Source organism: Muscardinus avellanarius (assembly GCF_963383645.1).
Source record: "Muscardinus avellanarius genome assembly, chromosome: 1".
Taxonomy (NCBI): Eukaryota; Metazoa; Chordata; class Mammalia; order Rodentia; family Gliridae; genus Muscardinus; species Muscardinus avellanarius.
The window spans coordinates 226,060,911-226,072,118 of record NC_137786.1 but is presented as its reverse complement, the minus strand read 5'-3'; the positions used below and the strand labels follow the sequence as shown (position 1 = coordinate 226,072,118).

The 11,208-nt window shown below is 41.8% G+C and overlaps 1 protein-coding gene across 1 annotated transcript; it reads right to left on the bottom strand.

Moving 5' to 3' along the window:
* Positions 1–9,064: 9,064 nt before the first annotated feature.
* LOC308279684 (olfactory receptor 4D11-like) lies at positions 9,065–10,349 on the bottom strand (the record flags this gene model as incomplete). The annotated part of the gene is made up of 1 exon (XM_080719802.1): positions 9,065–10,349. Exon 1 carries the CDS (start codon positions 9,998–10,000, stop codon positions 9,065–9,067), a length of 936 nt encoding a protein of 311 aa, XP_080575928.1. The 5' UTR covers positions 10,001–10,349.
* Between the last annotated feature and the right edge of the window lie 859 nt (positions 10,350–11,208).

The window sequence follows — 11,208 nt, the reverse complement described above, 5'->3', positions numbered from 1 at the left end:
TTCTCTTTTCTCTACTGTGTGTGTGTGTGTGTGTGTGTGTGTGTGTGTGTGTGTGTGTGTGTTGGATACTGAACTCAAGTGGGGGAGATTCTACTTCAGAGCTATACTCATAACCCTATTTAACTTTCTATTTGTAAACAGGGTCTTTTTAAGTTTCTGAGAGCCTCACTAAGTTGATGAGGTTGGCCTTGAGCCTATGATTCTCTAGTCCCAGCTCACCAAGTACTGGAATTACAGGCCTGTACCACCATACCTGGCTTCTCTCACATTTTCAATAGTAGCTATTCTAACAAATATGGGGTGATACTTGTGGTTTTAATTTGTATTTCTATTCTATCAGTGGAGTATTTTTCATTTGTGTGTATCCTTTGAGAAATGTCTATTCAAATCCTTTACCCATTTTAAAAATCAAGTTATTTGTTATTTATTTAATTTTGCTATTGAATTGAGTCCCTTATATATTTTGGATATTAACCTCCAATCAGAAACATGCTTTGCAAATATTCTCTCCTATTCTATAGGTTGTATTTTGGCACTTAAAAATTTGGTTGAATTTAGTAGTTTTTCTATTCCACCGTAGAACTATCCTTTCATTAAAAAAAAGCATCACACTGTAACTTAGTTTCAGAATCTTTGATTTATAAATCACTGATCTGGAGCAGTGTTTTTCAAAGTGTGATTCATAGAATCACAGGGGATGGGAGGGGGTTGCAGAGGAGAGGTTTACTGGTCAAAATATATGTTCTTGGTTTCCATAAGAGAGTTAGAGAATCCTTTGGAGATGGTGGCTAGGATTTTGTATTTTCAATATGTTGCCAGGTGATTCTTATGCTCACTGAAGTCTGGGAGCCACTGACCTGGGGAGTACAGGATGCCCCAAGAAATTTCCAACAGTGGCCAGGCCTGGTGGCACACACTGTAACCCCAGTACTTGGGAGGCTGAGACAGGAGGATCACAGTTTTAGGGCATTGACAGCAATTTAGCAAGGCTTTCAGTAACTTAGACCCTTATTCATAAATAAATAGATAAATAAATAAATAGGATGGGGGTGTAGGAGATAGAATGCCCCTGGGTTCAACATCCAGTGATAACACCAAAAACCAAAACCAAAAATTAATTTCCAACTGTGACCTGTGGGACCCTGGAGGACTGCAGAAGAAATATCCACAGAGCTGCTCTTCTTGATTTGGTAAGAGTTTGACACTTGTTTCCATTCCTAAGAAACAGGTTCGAAATTTCAGGGAGAGATATTGCCAGCAGCTACAGTGAGTTCGCCGTACCCTGCCACAGCTCCAGATCTGCGCGCACAATAACCATGAGTGTAATTGCGGCCCCTAAAGGAGAAATCCCTGTACTGCACTCCCAGGGACTTGCGTAGCTTTGATAATCTCATTGGGTTGGATATTTTGCAGTCCAACCCAGTGAAAGAGTAGCAGTGGCAGAGATACCACACCCTAGCTGCAGCTCCCTGTGGGAAAATGCCCAGCCTGGCACCCCGACAGTCTCACACAGCCTCAATTAACTTCCTGGGTATGAGACTTTGAGATACAACCCAGTAAAGGAGTAGTGGCGGCTGAGATTACAACAGACTCAAGATGCAGAGCACCCTAAGTGAAGTCATAGTGATCCAGGGAAGGGACAAAATTCTGAAATCATGGGAAAGAGGAACAACAGTAGAGCAATGAATGCCCACAACCCCACAACATCAGAACCTGATAACACAGAAATTCAGAGATCTCTAGAAGATCAAATCAGGAAAATAACTGTAGAAATAATAGAGGACTTTGGAAAAGAATTCAGAGAGAGTCAAAAAGAGATAAAGGATGCAATTATTGAAGTAAAGGCCTCAATTCAAAGTATAAACAATCGATTAGACCACATGGAGAATAGAATCTCACTCCTAGAAGATGATCACTCCAAAAACAAACGCATAATTTCTAACTTAGAAAAAAAAATCTGACAGCAGGAATCTGACATTGAAGAAATATGGGCCCATTTTAAGAGAGCTAACCTAAGAATAATTGGAATAGAGGAGGGAAAAGAAGGTGAAACCAAAGGGATCAATAATCTCTTCAAAGAAATAATAGCAGAAAAATTTCCAAACAGAACAAGAGGTTAATACACAGGTCCAGGAAACTTATAGAACTCCCTTTAGACAGGATCGGAGAAGAGGATCCCAAACCAAGTCATGAGAGCCAGAAGGGTTTGGAGTAACATATTCCAAACTCTGAAAGAAAACAACTTCCAGCCAAAAATTTCCTACCCAGAAAAACTTTCTATCAAATTAGATGGGGAAATAAGAAGCTTCCATGACAAACAGAAACTCAAGGAATTTATGTCTTCAAAACCAGCACTAGAGAAAATACTCAAAGAGATTAACTACAAAGAAGAAATAGGTAGCACACACCAGGACCAGAGAAACAAGATTTTCCATCCAGCAGACAACTATGCAAAGAAGAATATATTCATGTGTTTATAGGTTAAAACCTTTGGAGATTCATTATTTCAGTCTTTTACCTATTTCTAAATTGTATTTCTAAATTGTATTGTTTGCTTTTATTTTTGCTAATTTTTAGGATCCCTATTTGGAATATTAATATACCTTCAGATACAGCATTTGGAAATATTTTATCCCATTCTATTAGTAACTTTTAACTTTGTTTACAATGTACAATATTTTTTTTACTTTTTAAGAAGTTTGTTTATTCTTTTGTTGCCTGTGCCTTTGAAATCATATCCTAGAAATTACTGCCAATTTCAATGTTGTAAAGTGTTATAACCCAGGGTTTCTTCTAAAAGTTTATAGTCTTAAGATTTATATTTAGGTCTTTTATCTAGTTTGAGTTAATATTTGTATATGGTGTTAGGTAAGGGTCCAATCTTATTATTTTTCATGTAATTATTATATTTTAACTATTTAGTGAAAAGATTACCATTTCCTTCACCAAATGTTCTTGGAAACTTTGTCAAAAATAACTTGACCATATATGGAAGAATTTATTTCTAGGCTTTTTATTTTACTCCACTGGTTTATATATCTGCCTTTATAGCAGTACTACACTATTTCAATTATTGTAGCTCTATAAGGTTTGAAATCAGAAAATGTACATCTACTAGCTTTATTCTTTTTCGAGAGTGTTTTGGGTATTTGGAGTTCATATTTCTTGTTAGGATAGACTTTTCCTGAAAAAAAATAAATGTACGATAATTTAAAAACGATAATTAAAAAATAATTTAAAAAAATAGAAAAAGAAATTAATTAAAAAAAAAAGAAAAAATATCCTCTGGTAAGAAAGAAAGCAAAAAGAAATACTGAAATGTTATCTCTAAGTGATCAAAAGTTTGATATCAGACAGATGAATCTGTTATGTAAGATTATCATTGTTAATTTTGGATAAATTGCTATAATATTAGATGTCAACCACTAAGCCAAGCATGGGAAGGAGGGATGGGGAGGGGAAGGGGTAGGGGCTAACTGGACGATGTGTGCATGTATGTCTACACAAGTTTTTATTCCATTATGATGTATGAATACAGTGCACCAATTAAAAAAAAAAGAAATTTCAGGGAGAGAAAACAGTTGTGATAGGGGTTTCCAAACTTCATTTCTGGAGGTAAGTTTGTTAGGTTCTTAAACAGCTGGTCAAGGGGGAAACACGGAAGAGGAATGGCTCCACCTACTGGTGAGGAAATGTTATGCGGCTCCACATTGAAGAAATCCACCTTCCCATTGTGGGAGATGAGGGGCAATTTAGCAAAAACTTAAATGATCCTGTATTAGAATGCATAAGTTAAGAGATCATTGCAAAGCGACACATTCTTGTCACCTTGAAGGAGAAGGATCACGTTTTTAATGGAAATTAATTTCTTTCTTTTTATTTTTTTTGGTGGTATTAGGGGTGGAACCCAGGGGCTTTTCTACCTCCGGGCTATACTCCCAGACCTATTATATACTTTATTTGGGAACAGGGTCTCACTAAGTTGCTGAAAGCCTCATTAAGAAGCTGAGGCTGGCTTTGAACCTGTGCAATCCTCCTGTCTCAGCCTCCCAAGCGCTATACAAGCGTGTGCCACCACACCCAGCTGGAAATGGGCATCTATGTTTATTAGTCATCTCCACATAGCAGTCTTAGGAAACACAATGTGATGGTCTTAAAATAGAAAGTGTAGGTATGCCTGTCGGATATAATGGCTCATGGTATTGGTCTGTAATTTTATTTTCTTGAGGTGTCTTTATTCAGTTTGGGTATCAGGTGATCATTCATAAAAAGAGTTTGGTGGTCAGGTGTGGTGGTACATGCTTGTAATCCCCGTACTTGGGAGGTTGAGACAGGAGTGTTATAGTTGTAATGGTGCTGTGGGCTCCTTTTCCTTGATTCAGCTAAAACTTTATGGGTAGGGAAATTAAGAGACAGCTTGGTGCAGCTTCAACAAGTCTTTATTACAAAATCAGTAGGAAATAAAATGAGAAGAGAAACAAAGCAGTATAGCCGGGGCATGCCGGAGAGCCTGTAAATGGAACTACGCCTCACCTCCATCCACAGCCCTTATATAGACTTTGTATTGGTATGTTTGTATCAGCTTTACCAAGGCAATAGGCTAGTAATGTATTTCTTAGCCAGGTGGTGGCTCTTTGTGTCTGGACAGTGCACTTACCAGGTGCAGGGGTCAATAATCTACCTGGCTTCCGCCCGTTATTGTATTGGGCAGTATTGGTTGCTCATCAATTATGGGGGCTTTGAAGCAGCACACGGAGTTTACCTTTCCTATACTCAGGCCAGGTCACAAAGGAGAGGTCACAAAGGAACAGAGGCACTGACTGCCTCTACATATTTTTAGGGCTAAAAGTTTCAATTGTTTCTAGGGCTTTTTAAGGCTTAAGGCCTTAATTTTCTTTACATTCTTACTCTAGGTTAGTCTAGGTTAGTAATTAGAACAAAGGGGGGAGAGAGAGAGAGAGAGAGAGAGAGAGAGAGAGAGAGAGAGAGAGAGAGAAGAAGAAGAAGAAGAAGAAGAAGAAGAAGAAGAAGAAGAAGAAGAAGAAGAAGAAGAGAAAGAGAGAGAGACTCTGCAATGTAACAGCTGCCGCCCATCCCTGCCTGAGTTACTATGCAGCACCCAGGCTGTGACTGCTTTTTACATTTTGGAAATTAATACCAGAGCAATTTTTCTTTCTTTCTTTCTTTCTTTCTTTCTTTCTTTCTTTCTTTCTTTCTTTCTTTCTTTCTTTCTTTCTTTCTTTCTTTCTTTGGTGGTACTGGGGTTCCTGGAAGCCCTTCTACCTCCGGGCTACACTCCCAGACCTATTTTTTATACTTTTTTATTTGGAAACAGGGTCTCATAAGCCAGCGCGCGCGGCTAGCTTCGAACCTGCGCGATCCTCCTGTCTCTGCCTCCCAAGCGCGGGGATTACAAGCGTGCGCCACCACGCCCGGCCTATACCAGAGCAATTTTTCAATATCAGCACAGGAGGACTGCAGGTTCGTAGCCAGCTTCAGTTACTTAGCGAGACCTTGTTCCAAAATAAATAAAATAAAATAGAATTGGGGGGTGGTGTAGCTCAGAGGTAGAATGCCCCTGGGTGGTTAAACCTCCAATCACACACACACACACACACACACACACACACACACACACACTATATATATATATATATATATATATATATATATATATGCAACACTTTTCTTGTATAATATATACTATATTTTTCTATATTTCTATATTTTTCTCATATGAAGAATGCATATATAAATACATGTATGTGGACAGAACACACATATATGTGGGTATATGTACTTATATTTATATGAACTAGTCTCTTGTAATTTTCCAATTTATTATTTTCCTCTGGAAAGTGAAGACTAAGTGTTAGAATAAATTCAGCAAAAAGTATGAAGAAAAGAAATTTCCTTTTGTGACCAGCACGCCTTAAAAACTTAAAATGATTTATAAGAAAGAAAATATCTGCTACTACTGCTAATAGATAAAGGAACATTCTGGGTATGTAGCATGCAATTCTGTACTCTTTGGTTCAAAAAGAGGTTTGAATGATTCTTGAAGGTTTTGTTACATGGGTAATTGAATACTAAACTCAAGGTTGAAGTCAGAAGGGTGGTGAAGAATTTTAATTCTAGGCAGGAAGTAACAACCATCAAAAAAAAAAAAAAGCCCAAATGCAGTTAAGAAAATCTTCTAAGTTTAGTAAAGCACCATCCAGGATCAAAGACACATACATGTGAATTTTGTTAACAGTGTCTGCTGTGCTGAGCTTAGGCCACTGCACTGGAGTATCTCATCCTTCTGTGCTTGCCTCCCTCAGGTTAGTTTTGACATACCCAGCTTTGGTTTATGTCCCTTAGATCCACTCTAAACCAACTTTTCTCCCTCTCTTCCTCCCTCTCTTTCCCCTTCCTTTTCTCTCTCTCTCTTTCTGCATTGAAGATTGAACCTCGGGTATTCTATCTCTGGGACACATCCCCAGCTTTTCACGTGTGTGTGTGTGTGTGTGTGTGTGTGTGTGTGTGTGTATGTGTGTGTGTTGAATGTGGGAATCTTCCCTCTGATCTATACCCCCTAGCCCTAAATTAAATTCTTCTTCTTTTTTTTTTTATTTTTTGGTGGTACTGGGGTTCCTGGAAGCCCTTCTACCTCCGGGCTATACTCCCAGACCTATTTTTACATTTTTATTTGGAAACAGGGTCTCCTAAGCCAGCGCACATGGCTGGCTTCGAACCAGCGCGATCCTCCTGTCTCTGCCTCCCAAGCGCGGGGATTACAAGCGTGCTCCACCACGCCCGGCCAAATTAAATTCTTATTTTGAAACAGGGCCTCACTAAATTGCTGAGGTTAGCCTTGTACCTGTGATCTTTCTGACTCAGCTTCTCGAGTAGTGGGAAGAGGGGTGTGAATCACTTTCTCTGGCTAAAACTCTCCTGTTCTGCCTCTCCTCCATACTGGGATGATCCCTGGGGCCTTCCACAAGTCCCCTAGAGCATCTGAAATTGATCTCTTGGGAGGTTCTACTGAGATTGGACCCAGGACGCACCCCACCTCAGTCTCTGCCATGATCACTGTGCTCAGTTTGCTCTAGAGCAGGTGCCTTGCTCATGTTTACCCTCTCCATCACACCGATAGAATGCTTCTTTCTCTCTCATGTGCTATTCCAGCCACATGAGCACCGGAGATTTCATGTGAGGCAAGACTGGGTTGTTTCAAGCCGATCAAGGCATCCATTTAGCTTATTACCAATTTCAGCTTTTTGCTTGATGAATGAATTGGTCTCCAGGAGAACCACTGGAATTCCCTTACATGGCAGAGGAGGTGTTCAAGAGCACGCTAGAGTGGAGCTGGGCGCGCGCCTGCAACACCAGTACTTGGAGGCTGAGACTAGTGGATCACAGGTTCGAGGATAGCCTGAGAAATTTAGGGAAACCCTTTAAAAAGAAAATTTAGGGTTAGGCTGGGTGTGGTGGTGCACACCTGTAATCCCCGCGCTTGGGAGGCTGAGACAGGAGGATAGCACAGGTTCAAAGCCAGCCTCAGCTACTTAGAGAGGCTCTCAGCAACTTAGTGAGACCATGTTTTCAAATAAAAATATAAAATAGGTCTGGGAGTATAGCCCGGAGATAGAAAGCCCCTGGGTTTCACCCCTAAGTACCACCAAAAAAAAAAAAAAAAAATTAGGGTTGGGTTGAGGTAGAATGCACCTGTGTTCAATAACTGGCACCAAAAACCAAACAAAAACAAAAACAAAGCAAGCAAACAAAAACACCAGCAACAAAAAACAAAAGTAAATAAAATAAAAACATGTTAGAAAGAAGAATGAAGTCTGGTATGGTGGTGCATAGCTGTAATCCCAGTATGTGTGAGGCTGAGACAGAAGGACCACAGGCTTGAGGCTGGCCTCAACAACTTAGTGAGGTGCTCAGCAATTTAGTGAAACCCTGTTTCAAAATAGTCATATCCTGTTCTCTAAGGTGGAATGCCCCGGGATCAATCCCCAGTACCACCACCACCACAAAACAAACGAAACAACAACTAATCATTCACTGAGCAATGGAAAGTGAGTATTAAGTGTTTGCTTCTGGTGCACACAGAGTCAGGCCTGCTATGGAGATGCGGGCAGGATGGGATTCTTTCCTCCTGGAGGGCTGGCCAGCAACGAATGGCTATATAGTGACGTTGAAATTCTTGAAGTCTCGTAGCATGTACTCCTTGGTCAGGCGAGGACAGCTAAGCGCTTCGTAGATGAGCTTGTTTCCCATTCTGAGACGGCAGCAGTAGCTTACCCTTAGCTGAGGCTGAGGTATCTCAGGTTTAGCCTGGCCTCTACCATTAATCAGCTAGGAAAATTATGATAAAACACGAACCATCTCTCATTATTTGCAAGGGAAATTCAGAGGCTTCCTAAGAAAAATGGAAACTTGGTCCTCCGAGGACAGTGATAGAAAACCTATTTCCACACGAGAAGAAGTGGACAGTACTTATAGACTTTATCCCTAGTCCCGGGAAGTTGTCTACTAGTTATCACCTGGGCAACATGGAATACAGCCACAGCTCAAGAATCGAGAGGTAATTTTCTCTTAGACTCCATTTTCTCCCCTGTAAAATGAGGCTTTTTTTTTTTTTTGGTGGTACTGGGGTTCCTGGAAACTCTTCTACCTCTGGGCTACACTCCCAGACCTATTTTATATTTTTATTTGGAAACAGGGACTCTTTAGCCAGCAAGGCTGGCTTCAAACCTGCGCGATCCTCCTTGTCTCTGCCTCCCAAGCGTGGGGATTATAAGCGTGCGCCACCACGCCTGGCTAAAACGAGGAATTTGAGGGCTAGGTGCACATGAGCTCCTTGAAGAGCTGACAATTTAGATTCCAGGCTCTAAAGTGCCAACAACCTTACCATGAGAAAACCCTATAGAGATGATTGTTGGTGGATAGTCTTAGTAGAGGACTCTGCTGTAGGATAAACTTCAGCCTCTGGACAGTCTATTGGTTGGGACCTTCTATTGTGTCTTGAGTAAACATCTTTTCAGCTCCGATGTTTCCAATCTGGATTCCTAGTCTATTCCTTCTTGGGAGGTCCGAGTCTTCTCTTGAGTCTCCTCATGGCCGACTTCATCTCCTGGTTCCTCAGTGTGTAGATCATGGGGTTCAGGACGGGAATGATGACGGTGAAGGTGATGGACACAGCTCTGTCCATGGGGAGGGCGGTGAAGGGCCGGGCGTAGACATAGATGCAGGGCACAAAGTGCAGGGTCACCACGGTGATGTGGGAGGTGCAGGTGGAGATGGCTTTCCTCCTGCCCTCGCCGGTGTGCGCCCTCAGCATCGTCAGGATGACCGTGTAGGACACAAGCAGGAAGACAAACCACAGCGTGGAGATCAGGCCGTTGTTGGAAATCATCAGGATCTCCAGAGCAAAGGTATCAGTGCAGGCGAGTTTGAGGACCTGGGGGACATCGCAGTAGAAACCGTCAACAACATTGGGGCCGCAGAAGGGGAGGGGGAGCAACAGAGAGATCTGCACGATGGAGTGGATGAAGCCCCCCACCCAGGAGGCCGCGATGAGGGCCGTGCATCGCCCCCTGCTCATGACGGTCACGTAGTGCAGGGGCCTGGATATGGCCATGTAGCGATCAAACGCCATCACGGAGAGAGAGAAGATGTCCGCCCCGCCCAGGAGGTGGAAGAAGAACATCTGGGTGATGCAGCCATTGAAAGAGATTGTCTTCCTCCTGGAGAGCAGGTCCACCAGGACCTTGGGAGCGGTGATGGAGGAGAAGCAGATGTCCAAGACAGAGAGGTTGCGGAGCAGGAAGTACATGGGGGTGTGCAGGCGGGGCTCCCAGGTCACAGTCACCATGATGAGGAGGTTTCCAAGCACAGTGGCTGTGTACACCAAAGATAAGAAGAGAAACAGGGCCAGGCTCAGCTCCCGAGACTGGGTCAGTCCTTGAAAAATAAAGTATCTCACTCGGGTGCTATTTCCCTGATTCATTGGCTCATGGTTCTCCTTCCTCAGCCACCTGGGAGAAAGACTTTTGTTAAGGAAGGCATTATGTTACAAACAAGAGGAACGGGAGTCCTGTGCTTGGGTGCTATTTTAGAGTTATTTTGTATTTGGGAAAGGATGCCTGCGGTAAGATGGCTTTGGTGGATTAGTGATGTTTCTTTTCTTTTTTTCTCTTTCTCTTCCTCCTCCCCTCTCTTCCTTCCCTTCCTTCCTTCATCTTTCCTTTTCTTTCTTTCTTTCTCTTTTTTCTTTTGGTGGTACTGGAAATGGAACCTAGTGGAGCTCTACCACTGACCTTTGCCTCCAGCCCTTTTAAATTTTTTATTTTGAGACAGGGTCCTCTAAGTTGCTGAGTGTCTTGTAAGGTGCCGAGACTAACCTCAAACCTTTGGTCCTTCTGCCTGAGCCTCCTAAATACCGGGATTATAGGTGTGCACCATCACACCTGGCATACTATGGCGTTTCTTGGGTTCTCTCAGTGCAGAGAAAAGAATGGGTTTCTAATGGGGTCTTTGATTGAAGCTCGTAAAATGTGTTTTTCATGAAATTCTTCTTAAAAAGTTAATGGTTGCAGCTGGGCATGGTGGCACCTACCTGTAATCCCAGTACTTGAGAGGAGGATCGCAGGTTCAAGACCAACCTCAGCAATAGTGAGACTAGGAGTTACCTATTGAGACCTTGTTTCAAAATATAAAAAGAATAAAAAAAAAGGCCAAGGGTGTAGTTAGAAGGTAGGATGCCCCATGCATTTATTCCCCAGTACTAAAAATAAAAAATAAAGAAATGAGATATCAGTCTGTAGATGCGCATAAGGAAGCCATATATGCATATTGAGAAATAAAAGGAGCCCGTATGAAGAGATACAGGCTGTATGATCCCAAGTAAGTGACAATCTGGAAAGGGAAAAACTATAGGGACAGTAAAATAAGTGCTCACCAGGGATGTGGTGGTGAGGGAAGGGAGGGGTAAAGAGATGGTGCATGGAGATTTTAGGGCAGGGGGACCTCTTTTTATGGAACTATACCTGTGGATATGTCACCTTATGCATTTGTCACAACCTGTAGAAAAGTACAAGATAGAGTGACTCCCAATGTAAATTATGGACTTTAGTTAAGAATAATGTGTATTGGTCGATCAGTTGTTCAATAATGAGCTACATGAATGACAGGTGTTAAGAATAAGGGAAATCATAG